The 22,436-nt window shown below is 43.0% G+C and overlaps 1 protein-coding gene across 1 annotated transcript in view; it reads right to left on the bottom strand.

Annotated features, from left to right (window-relative positions):
• The window catches only part of LOC147710107 (zinc-binding protein A33-like), a 441,227-nt gene that overhangs the window by 285,228 nt on the left and 133,563 nt on the right, over positions 1-22,436 (bottom strand). The window contains exon 4 of the mRNA XM_086920807.1: positions 3,909-3,941. Within this exon, the coding sequence (XP_086776933.1) occupies positions 3,909-3,941 (33 nt within the window). The remainder of the gene's footprint in view (positions 1-3,908; positions 3,942-22,436) is intronic.

The following is a 22,436-nucleotide window of genomic DNA, read 5'->3' as shown; positions in this document are numbered from 1 at the left end:
TCACCACAGCATATTCCCAAGCGGTTCTGGTGTGACCGATACTGGCCATGCAGCTGTGCCCCAGAATCATGCTGCCCCTCAGCAGATAGACCCATCAAAGTCAAAGTGTGTCTGGGGGAGTTTAGGGTGCTGTTTAAGCATTAGGAAGGATTTGCATATGTTTGGTTGTTATCGCTAATGATATAATGAGCACCACGTCATGAACTAGAAGACTGCAAAGAGTCATTTTCAGTAGTAATTCCCATTCAACAGATTGTTTTGTTTCCATTGGCATCTGCCTGTGTTCCGATCCTTTTAGAGTAGTTATGAGTACCATGGGCTTTGCCTGCCTACACAGACCTTACAGCACTCTGGGAAATGATTTTACTTATAGTGATATGTTGTTCATATGTGCACAGTTTTATCTCCCCCTCTCCCCCAAGCCAATAAATGAGAACCAGAGATGATATAAAGTATATGCTGAAATTCAGTTTACAGGAACATAATGTTGAATCATACACTGAAGCCACCCTAGGACCACTAAAATGGAGAGTGTACGTCTAAGTGATATTTGTTAGTGTATATCCAGGGCCACTAGAATTATGTGGCGGGGACGACTGATTTACAAGACAGTGGCAATGTTCCTGTATTTTTTGTCTTTTATTTTGCCTTCTTAACAGGTATTTTTAACGTCTGGGCAACGTGGCCCCTTATTAATGCCAGGTTCATACCTGAGCGGATGCTGGTACTGGGAAGCAGAGCCGGCGGTGCGGCGTGGAGTGGCTCCAGAAATCATATCTACTCAAAGAGCTATCCGATGGCGAGGGTGCGTGCATGAACTCTAAGAGCCTTGAGATCATGGAACAAGCACCTCCCATAGGAGACTTTACTGTCCAAATGAATACACACACTTAACTTGAATGTACAAACCATTAAACAGACATACAGAGAACAGTAATATTTAGTCAATATAGGAATGACTTTTGATAGTCCTTTGGCAATGTCTCCTTAGTCAATCAATCTATTTGGGCCCACATTGGAGTGTGTTATTGTTTCATAGAACATTTCATAGATAGTTTCATGTATAGTTTTCATAATAAACTACAGCAGTAGATTAAATCATTGGGATTGATGAAATTGCAGCATCAAGGCCCTCCATGGAAACTGGCACTTGGAGTAAAGCTCGAGACATAGAAGGATTTGGAGTCCCCGGAATGAGACTCAGAATTTCAACAGGGCTGTGCTTCTTTTCTAGGCGGGAGGGAGACGTTGTGAGATTCTACTCTGAAGACATTTTGGTGTCAAGAGGGGTCTGCTGAATAGAATCGGCCACTTAATGCTTTTTGAGGTGGTAGATGGAACCTTCCTGTTTTTCTTTGAACCAAGCAGTCGAAGCAGGTTTACTATTTGTGTCTATATGTCAAGAACTAGAAAGGGTGGTCTGTAAGATGGTATGGAAACTTCTTTTTCAGGGATCTTTTCTTGAGCTAGCACTTCCACTTTGGGGAGTGACCCTCCAGCCGCTTTAGAAACCTTATCTTCACCAGTGGTGGATTTGGAATGCTTCACAATAGATAGGCTGGTTCTGACTTCTTGGACATTTTGCAATAAAAGTGAGTGTACAGGTCAAACATGTTCTCTCTGCCGGCTCAGATCTATTGAGATCAAGTACAATCTTACTCCAAAAGTGTAAGTTTAGCTTTGTGAATTAGGCCCATGGAATCCCTGAATGCCTTTGCTGCAAACACAGGACATTTGTCTGAATGAAGTGCGCCAATTGCGACTAGTCATAGCAAGTCTTTTATGACTGCTCAGGCATCAGCAGTTCTTTGTGGTCAAACACATGAATCTGGAGCATGAATCAGCAGCAACTAGCATATTGGTTTACTGCTGTGATTGGCATGATATGATCAAGGCAAGTTATTCCAAACTTCTATTCAGAGCCAGCAAGGGGAGACTATGCAGGTCTATTTGTTGGCAACATTTGTTTGTTTGCAATATCGTGTTGCTGCATGTAATTTTAGATTCTTTGGGTAGCTATTGCCATCAGTATTTTTGGTATAGTACTGCGAATGTGAACTGTGAACTGCCCACTGCAGGTAAAAAGTGTAAAGATTAGGTATACTTGCTTTTGTCATCGCTTTCAGCGTAGGAACAGGAGACATATGATAATTAGTTTCCGCTGTGCCAAAGGCGCTCCTTCAATTTGGCCATGTGCACTACATAATAATTTTCTTTATGAGAATGAAGTGGGCTTCGACTGCGGAATACAAATGTAAATTTGAAGCTATAGGAGTTGTGTGTCCCACATTGTAAACTACGTATGTGTAGCCTGAGGGACTAGTAACAATTATATCCCTAGCCTGTATGATTATAATACCTAGGTTTCTTTTTATATCCCTAGCCTCTAGGATTAAAATACCTAGGTTTCTTTTTACATCCCTAGCCTGTATGATTATAATAACTGGGCTTTGTTTAATATCCCTAGCGTGTATGATTATAATACCTAGGTTTCTTTTTATATCCCTAACCTGTATGATTATAATACCTAGGTTTCTTTTTATATACCTAGCCTGTATGTATTTATGTATTTAGTGCCAGATTTGCTAACAAGTCACACAGCGCAACACAGCAAGACACCTTACTGCACAATGTTGTGTGACAGGGAGAGGACAGGAATGCAACGTATCTACTAAGATAAGACGCATGCCTGCTATCTTACTGTGTCAACGCAGGCACCCACACTCCACCCATGGAACGCCTTCCTGTGGCAAGTGCAGACCTCGCTATTCTGATTGGACTGTTCTGATTGGAGCAGGGTCAAAACTAATTTGAAAATGGCTGGGTCTAAACTGAGGTGGCATGGTAAGTGATCAACAATAGATTGGGATGCAGTCCAGAGCGATCACCAGTCGCTGAGATTGATTCAGGCATTCCATCCATCACTTTGTTTTTCAATGCCCTAAGTGTGACCGGGGTGCCTAAACTTGGATCCCAGTACTCACTGTGCCACCGGAATCAAGGTATACCTGGCTGACAAGCCCATAATAAAGGCAGAACCAGTCCTCGGTTGCTTTTTTCCCAGTTAAGGGAGGTCCTGCCTAGGTACTTGGAACTGGACTGTTCTGATTGGAGCAGGGTCAAGACTGATTTGCATGTTTGGGTCTTGCCTCAGGTGGCACGGTGGGTAAAAAATTATGGATTTGGACATGGCTTTCCATACGTCACTTTGTTATGTGATGACCTAAGTGTGACAGGTATGCCCAGACGAGGTTCCGTGCTCACTGTGTCACCGAAATCAAGGTGTTCATGGTTGATGAGCCCATAATAAAGGTGAAACCGGTCCTGGGTTGCCTGAGTTCCACTGCAGGAAGGAACTGGCCTTGCAGTTCTGTCTGTACTGTTTGAAGCAGAGTCAAGACTGGTTTGCAAATGGCTGGGTACAAAATGAGAGTGACATGGCGGGCATGAAATGAAAGATTGAGATGCGGCCCAGAGAGATCGCCAGGGCCTGAGAGTAATTCAAGCATTCCATCCATCACTTTTTTTTTTATGCCATTCCAGGTTCAAATATACAATGAAAACACAGGAACAACAGAACACAATGGGTGTTGTTCATGGTGCTTTTTTTGGCACTATTTTTTTTGCACAAAAGATTCCTTCACATAAAAAATTTACGCTATTAATAATTTTGTGCTAACATTTAGTGCAAATTTGTACATCATTTAATTATGCATAATCTTGCATGATTCCTATGAAATGTCACTTATTCACACAAAAGCAAACTAAATGAGTTTCTAACACCTCTAAAAGGTACTCCTTCCTTCAGTGTGGAAGCATATCAAAACATATGTGCTTACACTTGACCCCATCTCCACAGATTTCATATTTAGCTCATAAATATTCAAATTCACTAATATGTCATTTACCTCTTTCCTTCTCCAGGTCACAGGCTGAGGCTCCTGAGGGGAGAAGAGAAATATCAGACACAATCTACTTTGGAATGTTTCCATCTCATGATGAAGATGTGAGCACACACTGGTACATTTCAAACACAACATTCACATTAGTTGCATGGCCACTTTCCCCATTTGGGGGTGAACGCTAAGAGCATCCACTGAATTCACACATATACGAGTCATCATCACCCTTCTTCTTCCCCACAGTTAAAAGAGAACCATGGACAACAGACACCAGACACTGAAATGTAATTCACAAGAGTAAAGCTCACAGCTCCCCAACAGCAAACCAGAAGAAAGGACTATTGGAAGTATCACTGCAGCATATTCCCAAGCGGTCCTGGTGTGACCGATACTGGCCATGCAGCTGTGCCCCAGAATCATGCTGCCCCTCAACAGAGAGACCCTTCAAAGTCAAAGTGTGTCTGGGGGAGTTTAGGGGTGCTGTTTAAGCATTAGGAAGGATTTGCCTATGTTTGGTTGTTATCTCTAATGATATAATGAGCACCACGTCATGAACTAGAAGACTGCAAAGAGTCATTTTCAGTAGTAATTCCCATTCAACAGATTGTTTTGTTTTCATTGGCATCTGCCTGTGTTCCGATCCTTTTAGAGTAGTTATGAGTACCATGGGCTTTGCCTGCCTACACAGACCTTACAGCACTCTGGGAAATGATTTTACTTATAGTGATATGTTGTTCATATGTGCACAGTTTTATCTCCCCCTCCCCCCCAAGCCAATAAATGAGAACCAGAGATGATATAAAGTATATGCTGAAATTCAGTTTACAGGAACATAATGTTGAATCATACACTGAAGCCACCCTAGGACCACTAAAATGGAGAGTGTACGTCTAAGTGATATTTGTTAGTGTATATCCAGGGCCACTGGAATTATGTGGCGGGGACGACTGATTTACATGACAGTGGCAATGTTCCTGTATTTTTTGTCTTTTATTTTGCCTTCTTAACAGGTATTTTTAACGTCTGGGCAACGTGGCATCTTAGTAATGCCAGGTTCATACCTGAGCGGATGCTGGTACTGGGAAGCAGAGCCGGCGGTGCGGCGTGGAGTGGCTACAGAAATCATATCTACTCAAAGAGCTATCCGATGGCGAGGGTGCGTGCATGAACTCTAAGAGCCTTGAGATCATGGAACAAGCACCTCCCATAGGAGACTTTACTCTCCTTGACCTAGTTATTGACCTTAACCAGCATCATCGCATATCAATCAGTGGCGGTTCCTCTGCCAGGGAGGTGAAGTGTTGCCCCACTGCTTTTGGCAGTGAAAAAAAAGGAAAAAGAAACTAATAAGAACTCTAAGTAAGGGGTGGGGTGAATTTGCTCTCAGAGCAGTGGGAGGAGTGGGGTGCACTATATAAGTGCACATGAATGTTTTACTGGCCTTTTATGCGCTCTTTGCATGTTCTCTATGCAGGCTGGATTACAACCTGCATGGAGCACATGCTCAGGCCCTCATTCCCTATCTGAGCACCGAAGCACAGCGTTCAGACCAATCACAACGCTGCATTGCAGAGTTGTGATTGGCTATGGGGATCCTGGGAGCTCGGGTGCTTCCTGTTTCCACAGAAGAAGCCAGGAAGTGGACGGAGCGGACGGTGGAGAGTTGGCGGCCGGATGGACGGCTGGCAGGTAAGTCATTTGTTTTTTACCCGCCTTCCCCTTTTCCCCGATCCACGCCCCACTGCGGCTTCTCGTGAGCAGACGCCACTGCATATCAACTGCATCACCTGTGAGGTAAGCACTCCTGTGGGCCACATCCTGCAGCCTAGGATGCAGCTCTTTAATAGTACGGTGAGAATCTCTTTACCACTTGAAAGACGTCTGCTACTATCATTTGAGTTATATCTGCTGTAATCCATAAAGTACTCTGAATCATTACAGGTTTTAGAGAGAATTCTGCCCTCTAATTTGGCTCACTTGAAAAAATCTGTCAGCAATTCAGATCCTATTTTAGATTCTCTCCTGACCATATTAAAGTCCTAGACCCAGTATATAAGGGTTTCTTCGGATAATACTACCTGCCCCCCCCCCACTTCCAAGTAAAGAAAGCAGGAGAGAATCTTTTTTTGCTGTCCCTCACAACAAGTTGTCCAACATGGTAAATCAAGTAGGGTACCGCTGTCTAGCTCTCGATTCAGGGAGTTTGGAGCACATTTTGAAGGAGAATGAGCTGTTCTTCTCCCTGAAAAGTCTCTTAGAGCCTTCGTCAATGGAATCAGTAATTGGGCCCTCGTCTCTCCCTATTAAGGGTAAAATGAGCAATCTCTTCCCAATGTCTGTGAATGAAGAAGCGCCTGTGTCTACAAAATGGGCGGTAAGAAAAATCTGAAGAATAGAGGGGGCAAAAAACAAAGAAACTAGAGCATTATAAAACAGCTTAGGACATTGTATCATCTGCAGAAAACAAGCTAAACGCTAAAAACTTTGCTTCAACTTAAATGCCAATGCTGGTGTGGAAGTTAAGAAAAAAGACAATGTTCCAATGTTGGAAAGGGTGGTTGTTTCTTCCCCACAACAGGCTGCCAGCCATTCATTGTGGCAACAGGCTGAGGATATCCTGGCCTCTCCAAATGGAGATCTTCCCCCAGCTGTCTCCTCTATCTCCCTGAATCTACAAGTTAAGATATTTTCCTACAATTTGGCGCACAATATATTTTATAGTTGAGCGGGGGCCAACATCTTGTATAATGTTTTGAATTTGCCTTTTTCGTTGAAATGTATTGGCATCTTGACCAAGAAATCTTAAGAGTGCTTTACTAATATTGATGAATTGCAGATGGCTCAAAGAATTATTATTTGCCTCAGGCAAATTGAGAACCCATGTGCATCTAGCAGGGCCAGAGTATTTTTCAATTCAAAAGGGGTATCAAATGTAATTCTATGAAGTTATGACATGCTATGCAGTCGAGTCATCGATTTAATTCCTTTAGGAGGAGGATAGCAGAGTCTCCTTCTCCAGAAAACTCTTGGTGAGACATTTTGGCCTTCAAACCTCACAGTATCACCATCACTGTAATCTATGCTAAATGAGAATCTAACAATTTTGCTGCTGTCTGTGGTAAAGAGGGTAGGAGTGTATCTCTGCCAGGAAAGGAGGGGTGGTGGGAAGCTCTGGCTACAGAAGATGAGACAGGGAGGCGCTATTGTATAGCAGTTATTCTTAATTCTAAGAGTGACATGGGGTTAAACAGCAATAAATACACCTAGTAATGGTCAAAACTAAAGACTGCTTTTGTGAAATACAGCAGAACACCAGAGTGATGGTAATAAAATGGTGTTTCTGAACAGGCTGCTGGCCGATACAACAAGCACCCAGTAAACTTGGTCAACTAGCTGTTTTGTGCTAGAAGGGTACTTTGTTGTAAGCTGTGTGTCAATCCCCTCCAAGAGGGGGCATACAAGGGGGTGGTGCTGCATGTCTTTTGAGCAATAATTACAATTGACTTGCAGTCATTTCATCCATGATTGGAATGTAATCCTTGCCATAAAAATATACTTCAAGGACATCAAGACACCAACGAGTATCTTTTGGTGGTGAACCCATATATCCCCACCGACTCGGTGCATGTCAAGTAACCACATGTGTCACCTTTATCTATGGCATTAGGGAGTGAAAGGATTGTAAATATATAATATTGGTAGCTGACTTTAATGCCACAGTATCCACCCATGCCCTTAGGTTATTTGCAAGTGAGGACAAAGACATAGCATTAAAAATTAGCCCTTCAATCGTCCCTACCAATAGTAAAACTCATAAAAGAGGTGCTCTCCTTTTGAAGTACCATGAAAAAAGTAATGCGTAATACTCAATGGAAGAATTGAGAATGAGATTCCTGCACATTTTACACTTCAATCTACTGTTTTCTGTCCGCTCAATGACTATGTAGCTGTCCCTTTTGCTACTTTTGGTATGATTTGTGATATGAATGTCAATGATAAATCCCTTGGTGATCTTAAAGCACTCTCCTTTATGATCAATTTAGTTCAAAAGGGAGTAGGGGCTCGTCAAAGAAACAACAGTCAAATTTGCTAAATCAAATGGTAGAACTCATTGAAATATGAAGCGAACTGCTAAAGTGAAGGAATCTTTATCGCATTAACTGCAGAGTCCCATTTTCTGCACCGAGAGCCACTATTTGAATTTGAAAGCTATAAAAAGTCCCTGGTGGCAAAACCAAAATCAAACACGTTGTTTTCCGCCCAAAGAACCCATTATAATCCTTTTGGCCACCTAAATAGGGAGATGCATAGACTAGTGAGAAGTCAATTCATGTCTTAATTAATCTCCTGAAAAGATGAAGGCAGAGACTACAAATTGCTCCTTAGAAGTATGATCATAAATGGTTTGAGCTAAAAGAAGGTGCCTCCCTTAAGAACACAGAAAGATTTTGGGGGATTATTTCTAGCTGCTTTGGTTCTAGAATAAAATCTTTTCCAAATCCAATTAAGGAAGGTGAATGGCACATTACATTTGTGATCTTTATGCATGGAATTATGATGTAGAGTTGCCTATTGCCCTTCTCGTTTCCTCCTATATCCGCAGCAGCATTTGGCCCTGAATCAACAAACAAAGGAGATGCGGCTAATATAGGGAGACTGAGAGTCTCAAGGGAGATGAGAAGATGGTGCCCCATGAGATTACCCTCTCCGTAATTAAAATAGAGAACTCACTTTGGGCTACTTTTATTACTCCTTTTGTTGTACACTGCTACCACCATAGCATAATTCCCCTTTTCTGGCCTGGAGCATTCTAGTTCATTTACATAAAAAGGGTCCCAAAATCGCCCCTCTAATTGCAGTCAAATTGCCATAGGTGGTGCGGTAGTAAAATATTTGACAGAAGTATACGTGGTCATCTTTTCGCACAAAATTTGTACAGAGAAACTGATGAATTGTGAGACCACGGACCACATTGGGATGGTCTGAGTAATACTGGATCTACGGGAGTGGTACATATCATAGTACTAACCAAAAATATGCCTGAAATGCCGATACGCCTGTTAAACAGTGAAATATTAACGGGAATTTAGAAAGTACCATTGAGGCATAATAAACTGAAAGCATCTGCCCTGTGATCTCACATTTCATTCTTATCGTTTCTGTTACTAACAGATATGTTTTGAATAGTTACTCAAGTGGAAACCAGTCTAGCTGTGCTTACCTTGAACATTAGCCCTGAAGAAGCCTACGGGCGAAACGCGTTGGCTGTTTCTTTGGTCTTCACTTATTAAGAACATCGGCTGTCGATCTGTACATCCTTTTATCAAGAGGATATATCAATAGTAAAAAGGACTTTTTTCACATCAAAAGAAGGACAAGTGTCTCATTGGATATATTTAAGCATTGTATAAGTATCTTTATTGCTGCCTCTCTGTGTGCTTTTTGGTTTGTTCATAATTGTTTAGTCCTGTGGCAGTGGACTAGCAAGGTGGGCAGCATTTGTGGAGTGGTGTGGCTCACTGGTTAGAGGCGGCAGACCCGGAAGCAGAGGACGGCCCGGGACCAGGGTTCAATTCCCGACGCGGCAGGGTCATGGACCATGGTCAGCGGACTCGATAATTCTCGCCTCGGTGCCTACTCTAACCAGGGATCACACTCGGCAACTCTGGGCATTAGCTTGCCTCATCTCCACAACGGCCCCCCACATACGCCGGGGATGCCTGGTTTCACCTTGGAGATACCCAGTAGGGACCATCTCACAGGGAAAGCCAGGACGGGTTCCCCAGTGGTCTACAGCGTGGAGATACCCCATGTGGGGTGATTCATGCGCTTTACAAGACATCATTACATTACATATTCACTAAAAAACCTCTAGTGTATAGTCAGGTGGTGCAACAGATAAATCCCTTACTGCCATTTCAGTATGTTTTTGTTATCTTTCAGTGTGGGTTGAGGACCAAAGATGCTCCCTGTTAAACAAGCGGGGTTTGGGAAGAATTACAGCATGCTAGATAGCATCTTTATACTGAAACTAAGGCCTGATTATGATTTCGGGCAGCAGGACCACAGCCCGACATCACGGCGGACGGAAGATTGCCTGACATGCAGGCATATTGTGGTATGACCGCCGGTGTTACGGTGAGAAATTGTTCTTTTCCAATGTGGCTTGTGCTGAGGCCCAGCTTAAGGGCTGCAGCACATGTCGCAAGGAAAAAGGACAATATGTTCACATCCATGCACCGTGTGCCATTCACCATGTGGTGAATGACCATGTGGTGCATGGCACACATGCATGTTTGTGTGTGGGGGCACTACATGTGTCCCCAGGGCCACATTTCAGCCCTGTTTGGGGGCCCCAAATACCATTTTCGACAACCTTTTCTTGGTAGTCGGACTGCCATGAAAAGGCTCGGGGAAATGGTAATCATAATCTCGATGGTGGTGTCTGCTGAGCACCGCAGCCATTAAGGGAATATGATTACGACCGTCACCCCGGCGGGATCGTAGATCCTGTCGGAAGCAGTGGTCTTTCCCCCGACAGTTTCTGTTGCAACCACCGGCATCAACATGAGGAGAGACATTGTTTACTTCGCATGCGTTACATCGAATGCCATTACACGGCGGTCGTTACAATAACTGCGTTGTTACATCGCATCAAATTGCATCCCAAGTTGTTACTACGACTTGCTGTAGGGGGCAGAAGGTGTTGGATTTATAATCCAACACCGTCCCAGCTGTACAAACTGGAGTAGGAATAGTATATTATTCTATTCCTAAATCCAGCACCCCCCCTACAGCAAGTCATTGTAACGACTTGCCATGTAACAACGCGGTCGTTGTAACGACCGTGTTGTAATGGCATGTGATTTAACGCATGCATTATAATGACATATATTCTGTAATGAGGCAGTTGGTCCGCGTCCCTGATTGTTGGGCGGATCACCACCAATGGCCTGTCGGTGGTGATCTGCCCAACATTATATTGAGCCCCTTCTATACGCTGCCTTCATAGAATTTTCCACAGCATTTGAGAGTGGATCATCCAACCCTGTGGAAAAAAAGAAAATGCATGATCGAAAAAGTGTCTGGCCCGGTACATGTACTAAGTGAAGAAATTGGCTTAGCAAGTTATCATGTGAACGGCTGGCTAGTGTGATCTGGTGGAGATACCAGTTTATGAAAGGTAAGGTGATTTCACTGAGTCTTTTTATACACTTAGAAATACTTGAATCAACGTTAGGAACATATTATCTTCATTTTTGCACTAAATCAATCTGATCTAAGGCTGAAACAGCGGGGCTAATTCTCTTATATTAAATTTGAAGCTTTTTAAAGCGCAGGAATCAAGGAGAATATTTAAGGTGTTAACCGCCTCCTGTCCTTGTTCTGTTCCATATCATCTCTTTCTTCCTGAAGACCTCTGGCACTGATAACACTGGTCCTCATAGATTATGTCTCATTAGGCCTGGTTCTTCTTGTCCTGTTCCTCATGCCTCTGGCCGTCCTAGCCCTCCTGGTGATCCACGTTCTGTCGTCATGCTCCTACTTGCCCGCAACCTGCTCCTAGTGGTCGTACACCTTCATCCCCCAAACCCTCTTCCCAATGGCCTTAGGTACAGGCTCCATTCCTTTCACCCAGATTTTTCTTCTTTTTTTTTTGTGGCTTTCACATTTATTTTGCAGAAACAGCACTGTCAAGTACAGAAAAGAGAACTCCGAAGGTAGGTATTCCTTCCTGCACAAAATAAATCCTGCCCATAATGCAGACACCCTTGTACCATGGTGCAAGGGGGCCTGCAATGGTGCAAGGCAGCCACAAGTTTCCTAGCACTTGTAGAGAGCCGAAGAGCACCGTATCCGTGTACATTTATCATTTTCCAACTATCTTCAGTTCATGCAGTGCAGTGCAGCAACTCTGTTTGTTGCTGTGCATTGCATGAATGTTTGCCAATATAGGGTATTATTTTCAGAGATGTTGCTGTTCTACATAACCATTCTCCTACTTGTGTAGCTGTGAGCTAGCGATGCGTGGGCGAGAGGAATCAACCCTACTCTATCAAGAGAGACCCCACACTATCGCCCATTTTTGGTGCAGTATAACCAGCTACATCTGAAGGATTTATGGGGTCTGGGCAATTAATATTTTGGACCCCTGTTCTTAACAACGTTGTATATATTGCCTCTTCTTATCTCATTCAAGCTCTTTTGATGCCAATAATATTGATATTTTAAAGCTGTAGAAAATGGGATATACAAAACAGCCAAAAGCTCGACCTGCCTTGCGTCTGCCAGCCAAACAGTAGCAATTAAATCTTGAACTAAATAGAGCTATGTGTTTTGTTTGTTTGGATCTAGAATATTTTGTGCAAACACCACATTTTATTTGGAATTCAGTGTCGAGCTTATTACTCTCAATGTAGAAAACAATATGCTTAGGGTGACTTGTTAAATGATTAGTGTATTAGCGCATGATGCTAAAATAGAACATATTCCACAGCGCTTGGAAATGGAGTTTTAGATTCTGAAGATTTGTAACCACAAATACATCCCCCTTCACTCCTGGCATTCTTAATTAAACACTGAAAATCAAAGCACTGCTCTCTGGATATTCCCTATTCCATTGATCTAATGACTTTCCCATAATTTCTCTTCACCAACCTTTTCCTCCTTCTTCTCTTTGTATGTGTGCACTTCTCTGGCTAGACAGTCACCTGTGACCCTGCTGAGTAAGAGGAATGGGAAGGACAGCATAGAGGAGACCGACAAACACAGAAATAGAGCAGTTTAGCAAGAGATATAAAGTAGTGGGAAAAAGAGTTAGACATAAAGATGATGTAAAAACATACAGGAGGAAGGGACAACAGTAAAGTAAATAGAAAAATGTGAGGTAGTGTGGACGGGTATGGCGAGTCCATAATTATGGCACACCAAATTTACATTAGAGAACGCCAACAATTGGATGAATCAGAACCAGTCTAAACCTAAAGTTCATGAGGCAATGTGTTCCAGGGGTAAGGCAACTCCCATTAAAAATCTGAAAATACATTTAATTAGGTAAAAGCGCCCACTCAATAACTGAGTTCCAGATGAGCAGAATAATTAAAGGGGTTCATTACAAATTAAAAACTAAGCGATACAGAGAGAATTCCACGAAGGTTCTTAATGAATAGGGCAATACAGAGAAATTAAATATAAAAAAGTCCCAAATGGGCAGCAAAATCAAAAGAGAAAAAAATGCACCCACCAGCATCTCGTCTTCAGAAAATTCTTCAGCCTCACCTCTAAATCAAGACGTTTTATATCTTATTTTGCATATTAAATTAACAACCTGCAGAATTACTGCGTTGAGAGGAAAAAAGTTACAATCTCAGGAAATCAGAGCACAATTCTGTTCAATGTCATATTGTCTTAACATCTAAGCACTATCCCACTACATGAATGAATATTCTGCCCTCTATGCCAATTGAAAGGATTATGGGGCTACTCAATAACCTTGTGTCCTGGGCGAGACAATAATTCAAAACAGAAATGGTTCTTAAGAAGGGAAATATAACCTTAGACTTCCAAGGCAATAGCTTGCAATAGTTAAGAACAAACCTTCATTAAAAAGGTTGAATTTAAAGAAAATCATTTATTAGAGAATTCATTTTATTAAAATCAGGAAATTAATTGTAATTTGGTTCTCAGTTACATACACATATCAGGTGCTTCTAAGGTGTAAAGATCCAAAAAACTGTTTAATTAATGAGCCTGTATGTTTGATGTGATACACTGCTGAGAATGACTTACTAACTAGGTAAGTCACCACCACCGTCCAAAGATCCATGCGGAAGGCGCATATCCCTTGATGTAATGGAGTGGTATAACCTCCAATGCGATGTGCAGTGAACACTTACACAAGCTTAAAACACTAAAGAAAAGATCATATGTCTATTCCCAAATTGGTCATTTCAATGGGGCTGTGAAGAAATAGGAATCTGTCTTAGTGTTGTTATTATTGTGGTAACATTCAAACAGTGGTATCTACAGGAATACCAATACCAACAAGAAATTCAAATCATCTACAAATAAAAGGACAGTGTGAATACAGTAAGTGTTGGACCTGGCCTCGTGGCGTGGTTCCCCCCCATTCCTCAGCACCCCATTAGCGTAGCCCTGCACCCCAAGTCCCCTGGTCACCCTGCTCCCTGTACGCCCAAACCCCCTAATCAACGACCAGCCCTGCATGTCCCGTCCCGCTCCCGGCTCTGAGCGCCCAGAACCTGTATGCCCCACAAGGCCCGGCAGCCATTTTCCTTCCCCGAGACCCCTGACTCCCTGGGCCTAGCATGACCCCGGCCGCAGCGAAACTTAGACTCCAAGGCACGCCAATCGCGGCTGGGGGTAAAGGGCTCCCTGAGTGAGATAAGCCAGGGAGTTTCGATGGCACTACCGGCCTCCCCCGAGAGACTGGTGGTTGTCACACCTTTTGCCCTCCCCTGGGGGCCAGTTTCAATTGCACCTCTGGCCTCCCCGAGGGCTGGCTCCAGACCTGCTGGGCGTCTGGGAATTCCCGGACGCATCTTCAAAGGATCAAAGAGCCAACCGCCGGACCTCTCCAACGGCCAGCCCCCAAGGCCTGACACCTCCGCCTGCGAGGGTCCGGACATCAAAGGGCCACTGGACTATATCAAGGCCCGCACCACAACTAGCGGGCAGTTGTATCCTGGACAAGAAAGCCCTGCTTATCTGATCGCAGCTGACCCTTGGGAGAACTGAACCTGTGAATCCGAGCCCTGCTGACGATGTCGCGGCTCCTACTCGTAACACGGAACTTAACCATCGGAGCCCTGCTGATGCTGTCGCAGCTCATCCTTGCCAAGACCCGACCTAAGACCTCCGAGCCCTGCTGACGCTGTCGCGGCTCCTCAAGAACATCTCCGGATCGAGCCCTGCTGACGTTGTCGCGGCTCATCCTCGCAAGGACCGAACTAAGACCTCCGAGCCCTGCTGACGCTGTCGCGGCTCCTCAAGAACATCTCCGGATCGAGCCCTGCTGACCTCATCGCGGCTCGAGGAGTACTCTGGTCCGGCTGGACCATCAACGCTACCACCCCGACCTGAGTCGACTCGAAGTGAGTGAAGCAGCCAGTACGACCATCATCTTCCGTATCCCCCGGTTCAAGGATTGAGAGCTGTGCGCAGGGTACGCTTCGTATTGGCCTAAAGACTGAGACTGTGCCGCTTCCCTCTTCCCGAATCCCCAAAGACTTTACGATCCCTCAATCGCTTGTAAATAAGAGTGCTAATTTCTTCTTACTGTTTGATGAAGGACTTGTTACTGAAAACCTACGGTGTGGTATCTGTTCGTATGTGTGGTGTGAGTTCAGTGTGTACGATCCTAGACTCGAAGTCCCCCCCCGGTGGGGACCTCACGATAAGACTCGGCAATATCTGTGGGAGAGGTGGGTCCTGGGGTGGTCGGGTGAGCATAACCTGGCCCTCTGAGATTGCCCCTTCTAACAGTAAGTCACTAAAAGGCAACCACTGGGGCTGCTGATTGAATACTCATCTGGCCATTTAAAATCCTATAAATTACACCCTTAGGCACGTGCCTAACATGTATTAGAACATTGGAATGTGGAGCACTCTAATGAATACAATGGAGTGCTCCGTGCTTCTATGGGCCGGTAAAAGCCCGCTGATCAACATTCCAATGTTTTTTTAACAAAGGTCTCTTGGAGCCTGAAGGATTTCAATCCCCTCGGGCTCGAGAGTCCTTTGTTTTATTTGTTAGAACATTCTGCCCACTAGAGGCAGAATGTTCGTAGCTGGGCTATACCGGCTATTAAAGTTCCACTTTATAGTTAAAGGCCCTCGCCCTGGGCTCAGACATTTCACGCTGGAGCGGGCCTTTAATAGCCAGTAAGCCCGCTACAGTGGGCTATAAGGCTACATCAATGCAAATGCAAGGTAAAAAATCTAATTTGATCTCTCAAAAAAAATAGCGACAAAGCAGCCCTTGTGACTGTAACACTGCCAATAAACAGTAGATGTGCTGGCAGCTCATTTAACATGCAACTATGCATGAATTCCACAAAGCCAGGGGTCTCATGCATTGACTCAGGTATGCAGGCCTTATGATTCCAAGGCCGACAAGCATGAATGTGAGGAGCCTATCTTTTTAAATCTCTACACGTGCCTAGTGACGCCCGCACGATGAGAACAGAGTCTTTTGTTACTAATGGCCTTCCAAAATTAGTTACCCAATACTAAATTCATGGTACCTAAATTATTGTGATAAATACCGGAAAACATAAAGAAAATAATTGACTAAGGGTGAAAAAGGCCTTTCAGAAAATGTCATAAACAAATGTATGTACACTTTAAAAATGCTATCACCTCAGAAAACAAATGAGTCCTGTAAGGGAGGTGTAGTATTGTATTTACATAAAACAATCACAGAGTATTAAGGGTATTCCCTATTGGAAATGTCATGCATTCAAAATCTATTCTACGTGAGATTATGCAAACCCATTTGTCAATGTTGACATAAGATAGAATCAGGAAGAACATAAACTATGCATGCTCTATTATAAAATACACATGTAAAGGAATATACTGAGGAGGGAGCATAGCATAAGTGATGACCAAATGACCATCACTTTCAAAGGATAAAGCTCAACATTCAAAAAGATTGAATTTGTAATAAGAACATCTTAATTTCTGTCATTGACCATTTTATACACTGCAATATTACAAATAATTTAGAGGATGTAACATAATATATTTTGACATTAGATGGCCAAACCTTTCCAAGGTCAGACTCAATTATCATAAAGATGCATTTGGGAAGAGAGAGCCTGTGAACTACTTTCATTTACCATCATATACACAAAGATTGAAGTATTCAAACGCTGCTTCCAATCTTCTATTGTGTTGAGGCCAGGAGTGATTGACTCCAGACACTTCTGCTCAGCCAGAATCCTGCTCACACACCTCTCCCACATACAAAGAACCAGCTTTCCCCTACCTCGTGCCCAAAGCCTGGAACAACCTACCCCAACACATCTGATCTGCCTCCTCAGCACTTGCGCCATGCAAGAAACTGAAAACATGGCACTTCACCCAGAACAAGTCACATTACAGTATCTAACTACGACACATTCCTACTGACTAGATTTAGACTAAATGTTTTCCATTGTCTTATAACTTTCCCATCCACAAACGATTGGTCAAAGCAGCTAATCCAATGCCCGTGTGATGGTATCTCAGTGCAGTCTCTTCTCCATGTAACCCGTATCTGTAAATTTTATTCTGAACCCAGAAAACGTTGGCTGATCCCGCTATTGAAACTGATGGGTTTACGTAAATGCCGACCAGCCTTTCTGGCTCTTCAAATGCTGGACTCAGAGTTTATAGCTACAAATATGGCAAGGTTTTTAAAATGATGTATTCGACATCGAACTAACCTGTAGTCTGAGCTTAGTTTTACGAATTTCTTTTTATACATTATGTTTTTACATTTAGATAAGAAACATTTTAAGAAAGCAGACTAATAATGTTTTTTAAGAGGTTATTGCAATTTGTATTTCATGATCTAGCAGGAAAACTCCTAATGCATTTTTCTCGGTCACTAAACAAAGTCCCTAGAGAAACTTATATATCATAGTATATATTATAAGCGGATGTATGACGTTACAACGGTAACTTTTACATCGCATACCATTACAACGCGAATTTTACAATGCAGGATCATTTACAACGACTACCTTTACAACGCATGCCATTACATAGCAGATACTATTACAACGCATGCAATTACAACGTAAGTATAAGTAAGTATATCATTTTTTAATAAATTGTTAGTAATAATAATTTTATTTATTTATTTAATTTAATTTATTTAAGTAATTTTTTTAAAGTAATTTTTAAACCCAAACCTAGCCCTGAACCCTTAAAATACCCCTGTACCCCAACACCCATACCTAGCCCTGAAACCTAAAAATACCCCTGTAACCCAAAACCCATACCTAGCCCTGAAACCTAAAAATACCCCTGTACCCCAAAACCCAAACCTAGCCCTGAAATCTAAAAATACCCCTGTACCCCAATACCCAAACCTAGCCCTGAAACCTAAAAATACCCCTGTACCCCAAAACCCAAACCTAGCCCTGAAACCTAAAAATACCCCTGTACCCCAAAACCCAAACCTAGCCCTGAAACCTAAAAATACCCCTCTACCCCGAAACCCAAACCTAGCCCTGAAACCTAAAAATACCCCTGTACCCCAAAACCCATACCTAGCCCTGAAACCTAAAATACCCCTGTACCCCATATCCCAAACCTAGCCCTGAAACATTAAAATACCCCTGTACCCCAAAACCCAAACCTAGCCCTGAAATCTAAAAATACCCCTGTACCCCAAAACCCAAAACTAGCCCTGAAACCTAAAAATACCCCTGTACCCCAAAACCCATATCTAGCCCTGAAACCTAAAAATACCCCTGTACCCCATATCCCAAACCTAGCCCTGAACCCTTAAAATACCCCTATACCCCTAAACCCAAATTAAATAAAAGATTAAAAAAAATAAACTTACCTATACTTACGTTGTAATGGACTGCGTTGTAATAGCATCTGCTATGTAATGCCATGCGTTGTAAAGGCAGTCGTTGTAAAAGATCCTGCGTTGTAATAGTTGCGTTGTAAAAGTAGTCCGTTGTAAAAGTTGCGTTGTTACTGTTGTTTCCCATTATAAGCGGGGCACTCATGATGCAATCAGTGTAATTTGCATCTCCAGTATGCACTTAAAAGCGTAATTTGCACATCTTTGAGCTCAGCCTCAAGCACTGTATTATTTTGCACCTTTTGTAAGTATCTAAAAGCGAAATTTGCACATTGCTGAGCCTAGACTAATGCACTTTATTGCTATTTCCACACGATGTTCCCTGCTAAAAATATCCGTCATTCCTGCAATTGAACTGAAATTAGAAATAATTTCATCCTTTTTTAGTGATAACATCCACTTTAAGCTTCAAGAGATAGACGTTTTGTCTCCTCATCTTTTCTATTTCAAACTTGGCAGTATTATCAATATCTATGTATCTGTGATGATTTTAACATGTGTATTTGTATCTGCTTATATGGTCGTGCACTGCATACCGAATAAAGCATTTTGATGATGAAGTCACATTTACAGATGACATAACCCCTGCTTTCTCAGCACCAGGATACTCTCCCGGGTGAGTAATGCAGTTCACAGATACCCTGAACATAACAAAGTTTGCCTTAGCATTATTGTTTAGGTGTTGTTCATAGATCTATCACTGGTGTCTCTTGTTTTATCTCCCTCTCTTTTCTTTTCCACCTCAGTCATACTATCCTCATTTCTTTCTCATATTCGCACATATGCTAAATTCTCTTTCACTACTATCTACCTTGTCTTTCTCTCTTTCTCTCTCTCTTCAATCGCTTCTCTCACTCCCGCTTTGCTCACTGTCAACCTCCCTTCCACCTTCTCTTCCTCACCCCCTATCAGGAAGATTAACCAGGGTGAGAGACGTGTGATACCCCCACAGAATATTCGCTGGTCCTGGTTCTTAGTTCTCACAGAACCTCAGGTTTTACATTATGGGAATGAATGCCGAAAGAGCTCAACTCTGGCTGTGAACTGGCTCACAACTGTCAGCAATAGAGCTCAAATGCATTCTTAGAAGAGCTCAACTCTGTCTGCCCAGGGTTACAGTACTATGTATGCATGAACTGAGCTCCAGCTCAATGAAAGAAATGACCTATTGGTATATACAGTCTCTGCTCTATTTGTGCAGGGATTTAGCACTATATATGCAGGGACTTGGCCGCCTCTGTGCTGGAGCTCAGCTCTATCTACAAAGGAATTAGTTCAGCTCTACAAGATGATAAGGTATTTTTGAGGCCCTAGCTCCACTCTCCCTGTATGCACAAGAACGTACATTTATCAGTGGAATTAATTCCTTCTAAGTGTTTAACCGATCTCGAGAAGAACAGCCACTTCCTCTCTTTAATAAAAAAAGCACTGAAATGAGCTTATATTTATAGATTTATAAAGTGCACAGCTACCCAACAGGGTTTCCCGGCACTGAGCAGGACAATACGCAAGCCACAGACTGCAGAAGGAGCAGAAAGCGGGTTATGCTTATTAGTAAAGGAAAGTCTTTAATTTCTTATAGAAGGCTTAAAGCGAATGACACAACCTAAGTTGCAACGGAAGAGAATTCCATAATTTGGGGCCAAGATATGCGAACGAGCGGCCTCTCAAATGAGTTAGACGGACTCTGGGAACAAAAAACAGAGAAAGGCTCATTGATCTCAGCTGTCGAGAGGGCACGTAGGGTTTGACCAGACTTTGTACGTAAGGGGTCATCAAACCATGTTTGACCCAGAATATGTAGCATAGGGCCTTGAACTGAACGGGTTTATTCACCTTGAGCCAATGGAGTTGATGGAGCAACGGTGAGACTGAGGCATGTCGAGGCAGCAGAAAAAGAAGGTGAGTGAGCTGTAAGTGATGGACAGAGGCTTTATCAGAGCCCAGGTACAAAACATCGCCATACTCAAGTCTGAAAATCACCAACGTCTGCATTACTGTTCTCTGGGCAGCAGGTGGAATTAACCAGAATATTTCTTTTAGCCACTTGAGAACTGCAAAGCAGGTTGCGGTGACCTTGGAGACCTGGGCTCTAGGGAGAGATTGTTGTCAATAATAAAACACAGGTTCTTAACTTTAAAGACCGGAGCATGTAAAGGTACCAGAGTGTCAGGGCAATGGGTACTTTCCCATTGTTCGGGGTTGTTTCCCAGAATGAGGACCTCCATTTTAGAAATTTTCAGCTTCAATGAATTTCTTGACATCCACAAAGAGATATTGCACAGTAGGAGCTGGAGAAAGAAAGAGTCCTGATGCTGAGCAGCTGATAGAGAGAAGAGGATCTGGGTATCATCTGAGTAAGAAAACACTGTCAGTCCCGACTTCTCCGCAATGTCCGCCTGAAGGCAAATGTAAAGATTAAAAAGCAGAGGCCTTAAAATCGAGCCCTGCGGCACTCCTGAAGTTAGAGCTACTGGATTCGATTTAGTGGTAGGTAAGAAGACTTGGAATGAGCGATCTCTAAAAAGAAATTAGATCAGCCACCTCAAAGGCACACCCACAATACCTGAGGCTTCAAGATGATCAAACAAGATGGAATGTGAGACCGTATCAAATGCTGTGCTCAAATCCCGTAAAATGAAAGCTGTTGTGCCACCACGATCAAGCTGTAGCCTGAGATATTCAGTGACCCAAGCAGAGCTGATTCAGTGCTGTAGCCAGAACAAAAGCCAGATTGTGACGGATGAAATAGATTGTGAGTAGCCACGTGAGAGGAGTGTTGGGAGTTGATATGCCTTTCCAAGACTTTATAGAAGACAGAAAGGAGGGAAATAGGACGATAACTAGACCAGCAGAGAGGATCAAGATGGATCTTTTTCAGTAGGGGGAGCACCTGAGCGTGTTTCCAGTTCTGAGGAACTGGATCAGAGCTTAAAGAGGTGTTGAGAAGATTAAGAATCAGGCTAAGGGCCGACTTGTGGAGAATTCTGAGCTTGGATGGGGTAAGAGGGTCAAGTGGGGAGCCAGACTTCAAAGTTTCCAACGAAGATTGAAGAGTAACCAAGTCTAGTGGGAGCCAGATGCTGATGTTTCGAGTCTCATCAGGTGAGGTAGCCTGATGGAGTATATCAGCCTGATCAGCATGAAAAGTAGCAGGGAAGGTAATGTTGCCTTGATGGGAAGAATCTGAATCAAGCTGGCGGTGAATAGACTCTACTTCATTAAAAAAGAACAATGCTAACTTGTTGCACTGATGTAGAGAGTGAAGGAGAAGGCAGAAAAGCACTAGATGCTGAAAGTTGTTTTACAACCTTAAATAGGGTTTTCTGGCAGTGTTGGGAATTCGTAATCCTTTCCGTAAAGAAAGTGGTGCGAGCTGATCTACACAGAGCATGGTATTTTTTCAGTGCAGTCAGGTAAGCTAACTTAGCCTCTGGTGCGTAGTACTTCCACCATTGTCTTTCTAAAGCTTTGCAATGTTTTTTATCTTGTTTGAGGGAGTCTGTGAACCAAGGGCGGGAGGATGTACTCTGACTTGAGGGTTGGCTGATAGGGGGAGGGTAGATTCAATAGCCTCCGAAAGCCAATGATGCACAGAAAATGTATCAGGGTCAGGTTGGGATATGAGTAAGCCTGGGCGGAGTGCAGATAAAACTCTGCCACGTTACGTGGAGCTCAGCAAGCTGCAGAGTGCGTTAGATAAATGCTGTTTGCGATGATTTTCAGTGGCAGGTGCTTTTACACACTGTGCATCGTTTTAAGGAAACAAGGGAACCCAATAGAGGCCTTCGGACCGTGGGTTAAGTAACTTATTTCAGGAAACAAGGGTCCTAAGGATTTCAATCTAATAATAGAATAACAATATAGACTACAATCAGTACTATATGAATTCAACGTCCAGCCGGGCGTGAGTTTATTTTAAGGAA

Source organism: Lissotriton vulgaris, chromosome 5 (assembly GCF_964263255.1).
Source record: "Lissotriton vulgaris chromosome 5, aLisVul1.2, whole genome shotgun sequence".
NCBI classification, from domain to species: Eukaryota; Metazoa; Chordata; class Amphibia; order Caudata; family Salamandridae; genus Lissotriton; species Lissotriton vulgaris.
The sequence above is the reverse complement of the archived record's forward strand: the minus strand, read 5'-3'. Positions and strand labels throughout refer to the sequence as shown.